Source organism: Tachyglossus aculeatus, chromosome X1 (assembly GCF_015852505.1).
Source record: "Tachyglossus aculeatus isolate mTacAcu1 chromosome X1, mTacAcu1.pri, whole genome shotgun sequence".
Taxonomy (NCBI): domain Eukaryota; kingdom Metazoa; phylum Chordata; class Mammalia; order Monotremata; family Tachyglossidae; genus Tachyglossus; species Tachyglossus aculeatus.
In genome coordinates, this window is record NC_052101.1 from 109,408,689 (window position 1) to 109,424,512 (window position 15,824).

At 44.3% G+C, this 15,824-nt stretch overlaps 1 protein-coding gene across 1 annotated transcript in view; it reads right to left on the minus strand.

Annotated features, from left to right (window-relative positions):
- IARS1 (isoleucyl-tRNA synthetase 1) overlaps positions 1–15,824 on the minus strand; it is a 139,077-nt gene that overhangs the window by 64,962 nt on the left and 58,291 nt on the right. Inside the window, exons 14-19 of the mRNA XM_038772223.1 lie at positions 11,243–11,369; positions 9,718–9,791; positions 9,006–9,200; positions 5,245–5,331; positions 4,914–4,997; positions 2,361–2,505 (exon numbers count right to left, since the gene is read on the minus strand). Coding sequence (XP_038628151.1) covers positions 2,361–2,505; positions 4,914–4,997; positions 5,245–5,331; positions 9,006–9,200; positions 9,718–9,791; positions 11,243–11,369 — 712 coding nt within the window. The remainder of the gene's footprint in view (positions 1–2,360; positions 2,506–4,913; positions 4,998–5,244; positions 5,332–9,005; positions 9,201–9,717; positions 9,792–11,242; positions 11,370–15,824) is intronic.

Consider the following 15,824-nt stretch of genomic DNA (forward strand, 5'->3'; position numbering starts at 1 on the left):
CTAGGCAAAACAATCCCAATCCCTTTCACCATTCTACATGGAGGCTATTTTCTTATTAATATCATTTTGTCACTTTTATGAACCCTAATCAGCTTTTCCTTATCAGTTTGGGTTTTTTATAAGTGTGATGATTAGCACTCGACACATCACTCAAATAAAAGTTTGACCAGGGCAGAAATAAACTTGTTGACTCTGGCAGGCTGGACTTCTGTTGCCATACTCCAAGAACATATTGACTCTTCTCAATAACTGCATTTCACCGCTAGTTCAAACACCGCTTTGGGTCAATTATAACTCAATATTTTTTTCTGCTGTCCTTGCACCACGTCATTTCTTCCCCCACCCTGAATGTGCACTTGTGCGGCTTGAATTTCATTTTCCCAATTTAGCTTAGTCACTCTGAATTCTATTCCTATCTTCCAAAGGGTTGGCAACCATGCCGAATTTAGTACTGTTTTCAGAGCTTCCTCAACTAGTTCATCTGGGACATCAATAAGATTTTGAATAAAATTGGTCTCTGAATCTATGCCCAGTTTTACACTCACCACCAGGAACGCAGCCCTTCCTAAAATCATATGCCCTAAAAGAAGCCTTCAGTCAATTCATCCATGATATTTATTGAGCGTTTACTGCGTGTAGAACACTGTCCTAATTCCTTGGGAGAGTAAAATGCTGCAGAATTGGTAGATACGATCCCTGCCCACCAGGAGTTTCCAGTCTAGAGGGCTTCCCTGACTAGCTTCATCTCCCCACCCTATTTTCTCCCCTGGGTCGCCACTTTTGCTTTGACTATGCACTTGGGTCTGAATCTCCTAAGCACTGTTACCTCGACCCCCCGCACCACTGCACTCATGGACATCTCTTTACACGCAGCTGCTCTTTTTGGGGAGTTTTAAAAATGGTATTTGTTACAATATGCTTACAATATGCCAGGCACCAAACTGAGCACTGCGGCAAACACAAGCTAATTAGGTTGGACACAGTCTATGTCCCACATGGGGCTCACAGTCTCAATCCCCATTTTACAGATGGGCTAACCGAGGCCCAGAGAAGTGAAGCAACTTGCCCAAGGTCACACAGCCAGCATTAAATAAATACTATTAACTGATTGCCATTCCTTCATTCCAATCGTATTTATTGAGTGCTTACTGTGTGCAAAACACCATACTAAGTACTTGGGAGAGTACAATAAAAGAGACACATTCCTTGTGCACAACAAGCTCACAGGGGGAGACAGACATTAATACACATAAATGAATAAATTACATATGTGCTGTGGGGCTGGGAGGGAAGAAGAATGAAGGTGAGGCAGAAGGGAGTGGGAGAAGAGGAGAGAAGGGGATTAAGACTTTGAGTCCCATATGGGAAAAGGACCATGTCCAACCCAATTTGCTTGTATCACCCTGGAGCTTAGTACAGAGCCTGGCACATAGTAAGTGCTTAAATACCACAATTATTGCTATTATACACAATTCTAACTACTCTCTTCTTTCCATGTCTAAAAAATCTTTCTTGAGAGTGTAGTAGTAGCAGTACTGAATGAGCACCCACCTGGTGCCATGTCACCAAGTGACAAGTTTCCCCATCCACAAGGAGCTTACACTCACTAACGGTATCTTTCTAGGATTCTCATGCTAGTTTTATAAGAAGTTTGATTATTCCAGAAAATCAGAGTAGTGACAATGTAGTTAGTTCTACATTCTAAATATGGTTCAAATCCTGAATTAATAACCACCGTCATCAGAAACATTAGGGGAGATGGTGCAAAGTCTTTCAAAAATGGGTAAGGAGTGAAATGCAATATTAATTGAAATGACAAATGACCCAAACCAGTCATTTATAAATATTTCACCAAGGATATTTTCACAAACGAGGAATAGCAAAAAAGACAAGAGAATCAGAGCTTGGGTTCCAAAGCACGAGGCATATCACTGGAAATAGGAATACGGGTTTTTGTGGGTTTTTTTGCTCAATTCTCAAAAATCTGGCCAGGTTGATATTCCCCTTTAACTCAGTCTCATACTGACGAGAGTCCTTTGACACTTAGCTTCTAGAAAAACGTTACAATGTAACAGTAACTTCTAATACAAAATATGAAGGAAATTGGAATGGAAAATTTTCCCAATACCAATACCACATTAAATAATCTGTTTGGTACAAATTAACTCAAGAGAACATTCAATTAGTTTCACAACCCACAGAACACATTAAATGAATCGCAATTAATGGGGATTTGAGCAATACTAGATGTTGCTCTACCATGCTGACCCTGAGTTTAGATTCTAGTCCACCAAAAATTATGACAAACTGGACGGGCTAGACGGGATTATCGTTCAGCACTTTAGGGTATCGTTTTGTACCTTATGAAGCCTTAAAACGTTTTGAATGAGAAAGCGGTATGCGTTGTACCAAGGAAGCAAAACATCCTTCAGCACATCCCTTACGCCTTCCTCCTTGAACCGAAGATTTTCTGCTCTTACAACAGGAGAGTTTATGAGGTACAACCTGCAAAGAAAGTAGGCATCAATGTACATTTAGCAAAAGGATTGGCAGCGCCTTCCTTCTTCTTTCATGGTTTGTGAGCCGGCTGCCCCCTAAAGTTAAAATTTTAAATTTCAATCTGCTGCAACAGCCTTCATTTCCTTTTGCAATCAAGCATGTTATGAAAAGCTGAAATACAGTCTGTCTTAGGGAACAGCCACTGCAAGCTCTGGAAGAAGAGATTTATTCAGAGGCAATACTTAGCCCCCAGGGATGATTCTGCTCTGAGAAAGGGGTTCCTAAAATGCAACCTGGGGTGGCACTTTGTGTGACTCTCAAACATTAGGAAATTTGAATTTCTTTCATTGAATGCCAGCTCTGTCCACTGTTTATTTTGTGGTAGGGTTAATACAACAAATTCGAAAATCTGGGAATGCCTGTGCCTCTGAGCAGTGACCACCAACTGGGCTGACTCTCATGCGTTGAGTAAGTCCTCTCAGGACACATGTCCTCCCATGTCTCATACACACGGCTTTCAGCCAACCATAAACCACAAAACACAACAGAATAACGGATTGTTGAGTTCCCTTCAGTTTAACAAAAAAGCTGTCAAGTAGCAAGGCTGGTTTCTGTTTCGCTTTCTGTCGTTCAGACGGACACATCTGCTTTACTGTGTGCAGTCGGTCACTGTTTCAACGTCACTGACCAGCCAAGGACCGGAGAATTTCCCAGCTGGCCAGGCCTGCTGCGTCATCGTATGTGAGCCCACTGTTGGGTAGGGACTGTCTCTATATGTTGCCAATTTGTACTTCCCAAGCGCTTAGTATAGTGCTCTGCACATAGTAAGTGCTCAATAAATACGATTGATGATGATGATGTATGAGAACTCAGGGATGTCGATGAGTAGACTCCCGGTCAACCCAGTTCCCCATATGACCAGATCACTGGTTCCCCTTTCAATCAGATTCAGGTGGAGAGTTCAAGCTTCCTTTGATTCTCCCAACCAATCTCCCTTGCCTCCAGCTGGGTCCAGCTACCTACCACCTAAATGAGACGACCCATACCCGGCAATTATCTCCCCATCACGAGGATTTTGAACCTTTTCCTAGCATCTCTGCTGTTCAACCCAACGGCCTGGTCTCTTTGGCAATGTCTCTTCCCATCCTCCGTGGTGAGTGAGTGTCGTCATTCTGAAACTCAAGTCACTATGAGGAGATTTGGGAAAGACTGGTAGAGAAATGTAAAATACCTGGCATTCCTTGACCTCCCAAGTTACATTTGAAATAAAATTATAATCTTCTGACTTTTAAAGCCCACCCAGGTTATACCTGTGCAAAACACTTCTCTAACTCTGACAGTGGGTTGATCTCACTCATCATCATCATCATCATCATCAATCGTATTTATTGAGCGCTTACTATGTGCAGAGCACTGTACTAAGCGCTTGGGAAGTACAAATTGGCAACATATAGGGACAGTCCCTACCCAACAGTGGGCTCACAGTCTAAAAGGGGGAGACAGAGAACAAAACCAAACATACTAACAAAATAAAATAAATAGAATAGATATGTACAAGCAAAACAGAGTAATAAATATGTACAAACATATATACAGGTGCTGTGGGGAAGGGAAGGAGGTAAGATGGGGGGATGGAGAGGGGGACGAGGGGGAGAGGAAGGAAGGGGCTCAGTCTGGTCAACTTTTCATCTGTGTTATTGTTGATTTCTGGGTGGGGAAGCACAACTCTACCTAGTATCCACTTTCGATCTACTACAAATCTTGTTTTAGCAAAATGCCCCATAGTAAAATGATCGCTGCAATGTAATTTCAAATTAGAAACAAATTTCAGATGAGAAAACACATTTTCTAACTTTTTTATGGTATTTGTTAAGCACTAACTATATGCCAGGCAGTGTACTAAATGCTGGGGTAGATGCAAGCCAATCAGGCTGGACACTCCCCAAGTCCAACACTTGAAAGTTGGAGGCCCTACACTGTCCAATAGCCCTGGAGGCTACGGCAAGCAGGGAAGGCCAACTGCATCACTGGCAGGCTTGAAGCCAGCTAGTACAAAAGTAAGACACCACAGCAGCTCCTACAAATGGGGCAGGCCAGAATCGAGCAGTGGTATGTATTTTGCCCACCCCTGGTGTAAGGTGACAATAAAAACACTCATTTCCCCTAGGCACGCATGAAGAATTTGTTTTAAAAATTCAGGTCCAAGACGGGATAGCATTCAGTCTTTTAGTAGAGCAGCTCCAGCGATGAGAAAGGAATCTCTGACTATAAATGATGACAGAGACTCAGTCGAGTCACAAAGATTTAAGGATCAAGAAGAAGTGCACAGGAAATAACTACCATTTGGGCAGTATCTGCACATACACCACTAATGGTAGTCTACCAACATTCTGTATATTCAATATAATCCTTACCTTAGGGCATCGGCTCCATATGACACAATGATGGATACTGGATCGGGATAGTTTTTCTTTCGTTTGCTCATTTTTTGACCATCACTTGAAAAACAAAGGGCAGAAGCTTACATATTTACCAACATAATTTCGCTTTTAAATTCAGGAAACACATTAAGAAATGCACTAAGACTTGGGAGAGCTGTTTTGAATATTTGCATTTTGCAAGACTATCAGCTCAGACTGAATGAGCTTCTGTGTGTCACGGAAGAACTCCGAATCCTGAGATATCACAAGGAACTAACCGCTTTTAATATAGACTTAACATTAAGGGGTGGGGGAAACTACCCACCTGGCTAGCACAAGTCCATTCACAATCACATTCTTGAAAGGCGGTTTTCCAAACAAAGCTGTGGCTAGCACCAGGAGAGTGTAAAACCTGAAATACACGATAAAAAAATAAATTCACCAAACGATAATGTGGCAAAGCTGCTTAATCGGACTTAGTTGCGCTGGACTTCTTATATTCTCATTTTTGGCTATGACCACAGATGAAAATAAAAGTATGACAGTCCTAAGCAGTGTGCTGGGAAAAGGAGGGGTGGGAGTGGGGGGGGAGTGAGACTGTTGATTGCAGGGAGGTGGTTAAACAGTCTCATATGCACTCACCCGTGTGCTACTAAACAGGCTCATATGCACTCACCCGTGTGCTACTGCCAGAGTCTTTTCAGCCTCAGAAAAGCACTGAGGCAGCAGCCAACAATCATCATTTCTTCTAAGCCGAGAGTGTTTTGGAGACCTTTCCAGGCCCAGTAAGTCTGTCTACTATGCAAAGATACTCCAGAGAAAAAGGAGTTACCTGACAACAGAAGGAGTATAGCCTAGTGGCGGGGTGAGCCTGTTGTTCAGTACGGATTATCTCTATCTGTTGCCAAATTGTACTTTCCAAGCGCTTAGTCCAGTGCTCTGCACACAGTAAGCGCTCAATAAATACAACTGAATGAACGGGTTGGCTCAGCGGCGACCCCGCGCCCAGAAGCCACGTTTCCAGTCACGCGTCGAGGGCAGGGGATGTCATTCATGCATTCAGCGTATTTATTGAGCGCTTACTGCGTGCAGAGCACTGTACTAAGCGCCTGTCCCTCCTTCCCCACATCCGCCAAGCTAGCTCTCTTCCTCCCTTCAAGGCCCTACTGAGAGCTCACCTCCTCCCCCTCTCCATCCCCCCTGCCTTACCTCCTTCCCTTCCCCACAGCACCTGTATATATGTTTGTACGGATTTATTACTCTATTTATTGATTTATTTTACTTGTACATATCTATTCTATTTTATTTTGTTAATATGTTTGGTTTTGTTCTCTGTATCCCCCTTCTAGACTGTGAGCCCACTGTTGAGTAGGGACCGTTTCTATGTGCTGCCAACTTGTGCTTCCCAAGCGCTTAGTACAGTACTCTGCACACAGTAAGCGCTCAAATACGATTGACTGATTGACTAAACTGCAAGTTTGCTATGGGCAGGGAATGTGTCTGCTAATTCTACTGTATTGTACTCTCCTAAGCGCTTAGTATAGTGCTCTGCACATAGTCATTGCTCAATGAACACCAGTGACTGATAGGGCCGGGGGTCAGAAGATCTGGGTTCTAACCCTGGCTCCACCAGTCAGTCACTCAGTCGTGTGACTTGGAGCAAGTCATGAAACTTCTCTGGGCCTCAGTTCCCCCATCTGTAAAATGGGGATTCAATACCCGTTCTCCCTTCCGTTTAGAACGGGAACCCCATGTGGGAAAGAGACTGTGTCTGATTTGACTGCACTTTACCCCAACACTTAGTACAGTGCTGGGCACATCAGTTAGTACTTAAATACCCCATTTTAAAAGATTATTATTAGGTGAACTACATTTGCTATCATTGCTTGCTCCAAAACATTCCCTCCTTCTGCATTCCCCACATGCACCCAGAGCCAGCTACTCTTATTTCAGTCTAAAATTCACAAATATAATCCTGATGCTTCAGGAGACAAAAGTCATCATCTACACCGATGGCCCAACAAAGAAAATCAAGAACCCTATTGCTCAGGCTTACTTTCTACATTAGTAGGGGATTTGGAATACGTTTGAAACGTTAGTGAGAAGGTGACAAGGAGTACCTAAAATGTTGCTTGTTAGGGAGGGGAGGACAAACTTTGGAGGAGCGACTGGGTTGGCACATTTAACATTTGAGTTATCTCTATCATGACTAGCAACAGCAGACTGGCAAGAGCAGAAGGTACCGATAAACTGGCTGGGCACAATCAGCTTTTTCTATTTCCCCTCCCCAAATACACTGATTTGTGCTTTTTTCCCCCCCTAGAGTGCTAAACTTTACTCCTCTCTCGGGTGGCTGACATTTGCCATGTAACATAGAATGTCTGCGGCAAACAAAAGGATCTATTGAGCGCCTGTGAGAAAAACATCATACTAGGCACATGGAAAAGTACAATAGTGGACACGATCCCTTCCCTCAAGAAGCTTAGACCAGCACTTGGCACATAGTAAGCGCTTAACATGGCCTAGTGGAAAGAGCATGGCTTTGGAGTCAGAGGTCATGGGTTCAAATCCCGTCTCCACCAATTGTCAGCTGTGTGACTTTGGGCAAGTCACTTAACTTCTCTGTGCCTAAGTTCCCTCATCTGTAAAATGGGGATTAGGACTGTGAGCCCTCCGTGGGACAACCTGATCACCTTGTATCCTCCCCAGCGCTTAGAACAGTGCTTGGCACATAGTAAGTGCTTAATAAATGCCATCATCATCATCATTATTATTATTATCCTCATCAATATAGTGCGGGAGACAGATGTAATGTCTGATTCAAGTAATGTTTCTTTAGATTTTGGATGAAGAATTACTTACAGGCAGCCATGAAAAAAAAGCAAGAAACATTCTAGGTTATGTTTCTGAGAACAAATGGTAGGATTACTTTATAAACTAAAAGTGAGGTGAGACCTCATTTGAAATACCATGGTCTTATTAGCAATCAAAAAGAAAACAGGGAAAGTAAAAGACTAATTTCGTGTTTTCAGAGGAAAGCCTATTGCAGAGATGTATTCTAGACCAAAGAAGACACAAATAATGACATCCTTGAGCAAAGGTTGGAAAACAGCTGAAGTACTATTGTAGACAAAATGGATTTTGACTTACTGGAGTGCCTACCACATTGCCATGACCTCCCAAGCACTCTAATTTTATTCAATAATGATGGTAAGAACTAATCAAGATGTGAAAAGCTTTGGTTTTCCCTGAAGAAATGAGATGCCATTAACCTAATCCACTGTACCGCTCTGCAATACGATGGAAACAAGGCTGAGTTAAAATGTGATGGGCTTTTTCACTACACAATTTCGACTCCAAGCAGATTCATACTCAAAGTCAGGTCAACATATGTGAATTCTATTTTCTGTCCAGCTAGGTGTCTTTGATGTTGTAGTACTACACATCTGATAAACACCCCCAAACCCCAAAAGCCCCAAACGGCACTCCCTCCTGTCTTCGGGATATCTCTATTTGGATGTGCTGCCAACTCAAACATAACCTTGTCCATCCGATCGTATTTATTGAGCATTTACCACTCGGCGCTTGGGAAGTACAAGTCAGCAACATGTAAAGACGGTCCCTACCCAGCAACAGGCTCACAGTCTAGAAGGGGGAGACAAACAACAAAACAAGCATGTAGACAGGTGTCAAAACCGTCAGAATAAATATCTCACTGCCGACATCCTGCCTCTGGCTTGGATTGCCCTCTCTCTTCATATCCGACGGACAATCACTTTCCCCACCATCAGAGCCTTATTAAAAGCACATCTCCCCCCAGAGACCTTCCCAACTAGGTCCTCATTTCTTCCTCTTCTCCCCCTCCCTTCTACATTCCCCTTGGATTTTTTTCACCCTTTAATCCCCACTTCCTCAGCCCCAAAGCACACATCCGTAATTTAGATAAATGTTTGTCTACCCCTCTAGGTTGTAAGCGCCTTGAGGTCAGGGAGCTTGTTAACATTGTAGTCTCCAGAGCACTTTGGTAGAGGCCTCCGGACGCAGCAGGTGTTCAAAAAATACGATTGCTTGATTGACTGAACTTACCATCCTCTAGTCTGGTCGATGCCTTCAGCAATAAAGTCTGCAGGAAAAGCATCTTCAAACTCTTTCCTCTTTTCAAAGGGATAATGAACTTGTGCATAAGGCATGCTTCCGCTCTCAAACCAACAGTCAAAGACTTCAGAAACTCGACGCAAGGGTCCCTTTCCACCACGGGAAGGAATGGTGAGGTGATCGATGCTGTTAAACCAAATCCGATAAAAAAAAAAAATGTAATCTTTCAAAATGGATCTTAAATTCATCATTTACTTGGTGGAATAAGAGCCAGAACTATAAAGACTGTAGCTAAATGCCCCAGTCTTTTAGAGCAACTGCCTCTTGAAAAATGGCTTGCCTTTTATTTTAGATTAAGAACCAGGTCAAAATATCCCATGAACAAACGAGCCATTTAATGGTGGTACCTAGGGCTGGCCTAGCCTGGGAGTCAGAAGGACCTGGGTTCTAATCCCAGCTACGCCACTTGTCTGTTGTGTGACCTTGGGTAAGCCAATTAACTTCTTTGGGCCTCACTTACCTCTGTAAAATGAAGATAGACTGTGAGCCCCATGTGGGACAGGGACTATGCCCAACCTGATTAGTTCATACCTACCCCAGCACTTAGAACAGCACACAGTAAGCGCTTAACACATAATACTATTATTATTATTAACAGGGCTAGACAGGTTTCAGACAGTTTCTAATACTTTCAGCAACAGACCTTTCCCTATGGAGATCAGTAATCTTCGTTCCAGTCAGCTCTTCCAATTCTGCCACTGATCCTACACAGACTACCTGTTAAAATATACATTTTAAAAACTTTTTTTAGAATTTGATTCACTCAAGTATAAAACAGAAAACTTTATATCCCCGAAGTGAGACAGCAAAGAGGTACACTTCTGCCTGCCTGTAAACCAGGCACCTCAATTAATGTGTTTTAAAACCCAAATCACCACCTGGGCTGTGATCTAGCCCAGATCACAGCAGAAAATTTGCACAGGTGATCCTTGCCTTCACATGGCATTGCCTTGCTTAAACCCAGGACCAGAGGTGCAGAGTGAATATGATTTCACACCCAAGTGTGGGCACTTAGGAATGCACGTTCCTCGCTGAAGAGGAATCAATCAACTCAGTCTCAATTCCAAAAATCAGTCTCCACTCAGTTGCAAGGGGGTCAGAATACCCTACAGGTAAGCAGTATTCCCTGCCAAGATCACTAGGAATTCTCACTTCATTTCTTGCCCAGGAATATACCAGCTGCCCCGTGGCAGTGCCCTGGCTCATCACGCCCCTTCGGACAGATGGATTTTCTACCACGTCAAGCCAGCTCTGTAAGCTTGGGACAGTAGTTTGGGTATTGTATTGGATTTTTCAGGGTATTTAGTTGTCATGGAACTGAATCACTGATAATCTAAATGTTACCCTGAGAAACAGTAGGCAGAGGATAGTGTCCTAGGCACACAAAGCCACAACTTGGAGGTAGGCAACTCAAGGGGTCACTGTGTGGCTTTGCGAAAAATCCGACTTTTAGACACGATCCCCACCCACGGGGAGCTACCGGTCTAGAGTGGAGGGACAGACATTAAAATAAACTATGGATAGGAGTTTATCCACCCATATCGTTCCAGTCAGCTCTTCCAATTCTGCCACTGATCCTACAGACTACCTGTTAAAATATACATTTTAAAAACGTTTTTTTAAAATCTGATTCACTCAAGTATAAAACAGAAAACTTTATACCCCTTTAGTGAGACAGCAAAGAGGTACACGTCTGCCTTACTGTAAACCAAGCACCTCAATTAATGTGTTTTAAAGCCCAAATCACCACCTGGGCTGGATCACTGCATTTCTTAATGTGTTTCCAGAATTTAAAAGCGAAATTCTGTTGGTAAATATGTAAGCTTCTGCCCTTTGTTTTTCAAGCGATGGTCAGAAAATGAGCAAACGAAAGAAAAACTATCCCGATCCAGTATCCATCATTGTGTCATATGGAGCCGATGCCCTAAGGTAAGGATTATATTGAATATACAGAATGTTGGTAGACTACCATTAGTGGTGTATGTGCAGATACTACCCAAATGGTAATTATTTCCTGTGCACTTCTTCTGGATCCTTAAATCTTAAATGGCACAGTATAAGGCTATGGACATCAGTGCTGTGGGGCTGGGGTAAGCATCAAGTGCGACCAAGGTCACAAGCAGGGAAGTGACAAATCCAGGAGAAGATTCCATGCTTCTTGAACTTACCTCCTCAAAATCATCACTGACCCAAAGTGGAATGGGCGTCCCCCAGTATCTGTTTCTGGAAATTGCCCAGTCGCGAGCTTCTTTCAACCAGTTCCCAAACCGCTTCTCCCTCACAAATTCTGGAACCCTAAGTCAAAAATTGAGAGAAACAGGAGCAGAGCAAAAATGACTACGAGCAGTCAACGTCCAAAGCAGAGTCCCACGTCCTGGGGGTCCAAAGCAGCGGAGAGACCAAGGAGGACCAGAACGGAGTATATCCCTTTGAACTTGGCTAGGACTATAAGGAAGCTATAAGAAGGACACGAGGGACACGGTGAACGTTGCCGGCAACGGGCACCTTGTCTTCCTCCGTAACCTCAAAGCCCGTTATCTCCCACCTTAGTTCCTCTCAAGGGAGAGTGTAGGGGTGCTGATATTGGGCTCACTGGGGTAAAGGAATTGGAGTCATTTTCCATACCTGCCAAAAATCTCATGCAGAGCAGTCAACACCAAACCATTCATTCATTCATTTGTATTTATTGAGCGCTCACAGTGTGCAAAGCATACCATACCCCCTTATCCCCAAATGTGGCTTTAGGCAGGTTTAAGAGCCTCCGACGAGAACTATCCTCCCACATTTTCCAAGTCTACTTCATTGTCTGTACCTAATGTCTTTAATCACCGATCTAATTATATTGTACGCACCCCATCACTTAATACATTACTATAATTTCATAACTGTCATCCTATTTGGGCATAAAGGACTCTGTCATTCAGAGCTCCTAGAACCCCGCCACATAAAAAAAACCAAGGGGGCTGAGATTAAACCTAGTAGTGTTTCCAGCAGAATAATAATAATGACAATATTTGTTAAGCGCTTACTACGTGCAAAGCACTGTTCTAAGCGCTAAGCTGGACAAAATAACTGGGTGTCATTTTGGAAACAAATTCTTTACAATCCCCAGCTATTCGCTCCTGTTGGTGGGGTCACCTATGAGAGTCATCTCACGTCACCTTCAGGTCCACATACCAACCAGAAATTCATTACATGCAGATTTCCACGTCGATGTGCAAAAACGCTCAAAACGGTTGAGACCCATCTATTCTTTAGAAATGATATTTGTTAAAGCTTACTATGTGTCAAGCACTGTTCTAAGCACTGGAGTAGATATACATTTATCTGGTTGGACACAGACCCTGTCCCACATGGGGCTCGGAGTCTCTTCAAACTTTAAAACTCAGACAGCATCTTGATATTCCGTTTCAAATTCTGAGTGTCCCAGCATCACAGTGGAAACTAATTTACCAACACGAGCGTGTGGCTTTGTTCCAAATTACTTAAAAAGGTTAAAGAATGTGAAAAGGAGCAGTAGTTTGGTAAATAATTAGCCACATGGGTGATGCAGAAGGGAGCCGGAGTAGGGAAAATGAGGACTTAGTTGAGGAAGGTCTCATGGAGGAGAGAAATAGCAAGGCCTAGGGGAAAGGGCACGGGCCTGGGAACCAATGACCGGAGTTTTAATCCCAGCTCTGCCACTTACTGCTGTCACCTTGGGCAAGTCACTCAACTTCTCTGTGACCATAAATAAATTCAATCTAACACTGTAACAGACACATTCCCTGCCCTTAAGAAGCTTACAGTCTAGAGGGGGAGACAGTCATAGAACCAGAGAATACACAGAGAAGCGCAGTGGCCTAGTGGATAGAGCCAGGGCCCAGAAGTCAAGGACCTGGGTTCTAATCCCGCTTCTGCCACATGTCTGCTGTGTGACCTTAATAATAACAATAATAAAATTGTTAAGTGCTTACCGTGTGCCAAGCAATGTGCTAAGTGCTGGGGAGGCTACAGGCACATCTGGTTGGACACAGTCCCTGTCCCACGTGAGGCTCACAGTCTTAATCCCCATTTTATGGATGAGGTAATTTAGGCACAGAGAAGTCAAGTGGCCTGCCTAAGGTCACACAGCAGACAACTCGTGGAGCAGGATTAGAACCCAGGTCTTCTGACTCCCAGGCTCTTGTGCTATCCACTGAGCCATGCGCTTCCATAGTAATAATAATGGAATTTGTTAAGCACTTACTATGTGCCAGGCACTGTACTACGAATAGGGGTAGATACAAGGCAACTGGGTTGGACACAGTTCCTGTCCCACATTGGGTTCACAGTCATTCATTCATTCAGTCATATTAATTGAGCGCTTACTGTGTGCAGAGCACTGTACTAAGCACTTGGGAAGTACAAGTTGGCAACATACAGAGACGGTCCCTACCCAACAGCGGGCTCACAGTCTAGAAGGGGGAGACAGACAACAAAACAAAACATATTAACAAAATAAAATAGAATAGTAAATATGTACAAGTAAAATAAAGAGTAATAAATATGTACAAGCATATATACAGGTGCTGTGGGGAGGGGAAGGAGGTATGGCGGGGGAATGGGGAGGTAGGGAGACAAGGCAGGTATTACTACCCCCATTTTACAGGTGGGGACCTGAGGTACAGAGAAGTGACTCGCCCACGGTCACATGGCAGGCTAACAGAACCCAGGTCCTCCGGCTTCTAGCACGGCGCTCTGTCGCTTCGCCATGCCGATGAACCATTCGTAATAAGAACTAAGGTCATGGAATTCATTCTGTCTATCACATACGGTTGTTCTTCATAGTTGAGGGCATCACAACGGATGGTAAAATTCACCCACGGGTGCAGGCGTGGCTGAAAAGGTTACCGCAGGCCCCGCAGTCCCAATCCGATTATGCACACGCAAAGCCTGCCACTGCTTTTACTTCCTAGCCTCAATCTGAACAGTTTTGGCTCCTTTACTGATTAGCTCCCCTATCTGACCATAAATTACTAGGCTTAAAGGGATCGTGTCCTTTTACCTCGATTATACTCAGTACGATGCCCTGCAAACGCTAAGGACTCAATAAAATCTCCCAATTTCTTGACTGGAGTGGACCCCGTTGGGCAACCCGCTGGATGCAGCCCTGCCTGAGGCTCTGTTTTACTGCCTTTTAAAAATGTTCCCTCTGTCTCCCTTGCTTTCAATGACCTGGTTTCAGTTCTCCTCAAGGCAGCTGGTTGGGAGATACTGTACCATTTCTCATATACGTGAGGTAACGGGCCCAGTGAAGTGTCTTGCCCGAGGTCACACAGCAGATAAGTAGCAGAGCTGGGATTAGAAGCCAGGTTCTCTGACTCCCGAGCCCGTGCTGTCTCTGCTAGGCCACGCTGCTTTGTTAGACAATGCAGCAAGACGGTTGAAAGCTGGGATGCAACCGCGGGCGAAAGACTAGCTTGGCGCACTGCACTCGGGAAAAGGCAGGCCATTTTGGAGCAAAAGCTGCGGGAAGACTGAGAGACAAAGGGGCAAAAATGAAAACACGATCAGGTGTTCCCAACGCTACGAGAGGCAACCCTTGTACGTTCGGGATTTGGCCAGGACGATTGGTCCCACGTGGCTTATTATAGACACTCTCGCGCCCATTGGGCTTCATCTTCAAATATGAAAAAGTAGATAAATCCAGTTTTCACAGAACTCTATGTTGCGGAACACTCATGCTGTAGTATTTACCACGCTTGATGCCAGGTGCATTTCTTCTGCGCAGTATCCAGACGGCCATGCGTTGTCAGAGGTCCTTTCCCCCTTTCTGCTGTCAAAGTATATCCAAAATGCTAAGTGAGAGGTAGCATTCTGGCAGAACTGAATATACATAATGCCTGAGGCATCTCTAATTCAGACCCAAGGAGGATATCTGAATTATGAATGTTTTGCTAAAATGCTATTTTATCAATCAATATCCCTCTTCCTCGTCCTAAATACGTGGGCTATCCACAGCATCATGCAGGTAGCTAAGTAGAGGGAGCGCGGTGGCATTTTCATCAGGAAAACACATTAGGGGAGAGGAAGCAGCCCGTATGTGGGACAGGGACCGCGTCCAATCTGATGAATTTATACCTACCCCAGAGCTGTCCCTCTCAGGGTCTCACCTGGAGAGTTGCCAGTATCCTACCAAGTCTCGACTACGGGAGGGAGAGTCAAGCAGAGACGTGTCCATTTCATTCCTAGCTCGGGCAGTGGCTAGTGAGCGGAAGGCAATCTGCTACGAGTCAAAACTCACCTGTGCTGGGCAGCAGCAGCACAGGAGAGAGTCCAGGGCAGAGACTCAAGTTGGCTGCGCGGAAGGCGGCGAAGGTAAACCACTTCCGGATTTTTCCCGAGAAAACTCCATGGATACACTACCAGAACGATTGCAGGTGGAGGTGGGACTTTCTGGGAGAGATGTTACAGAGAAGCAGCGTGGCTTAGTGGAAAGAGCATGGATTTGGGAGTTAGAGGACGTGGGTTCTAATCCCGGCTCCGCCACGTCTGCTGTGTGACCTTGGGCAAGCCGTTTAACTTCTCTGTGCCTCAGTTACCTCATCTGTAAAATGTGGGACCGCACGATTAGCTTGTATCTACTTCAGTGCTTAGAACAGTGCCTGGCACATAGGAAGCGCTTAACAAATAAGATGATTATTATGTGTCCACGGTGTCACTATGGGTCGGAGACGATCGGATGGCATAAGACCCCAGAGCTTAGTACAGTGCCTGGCACATAGTAAG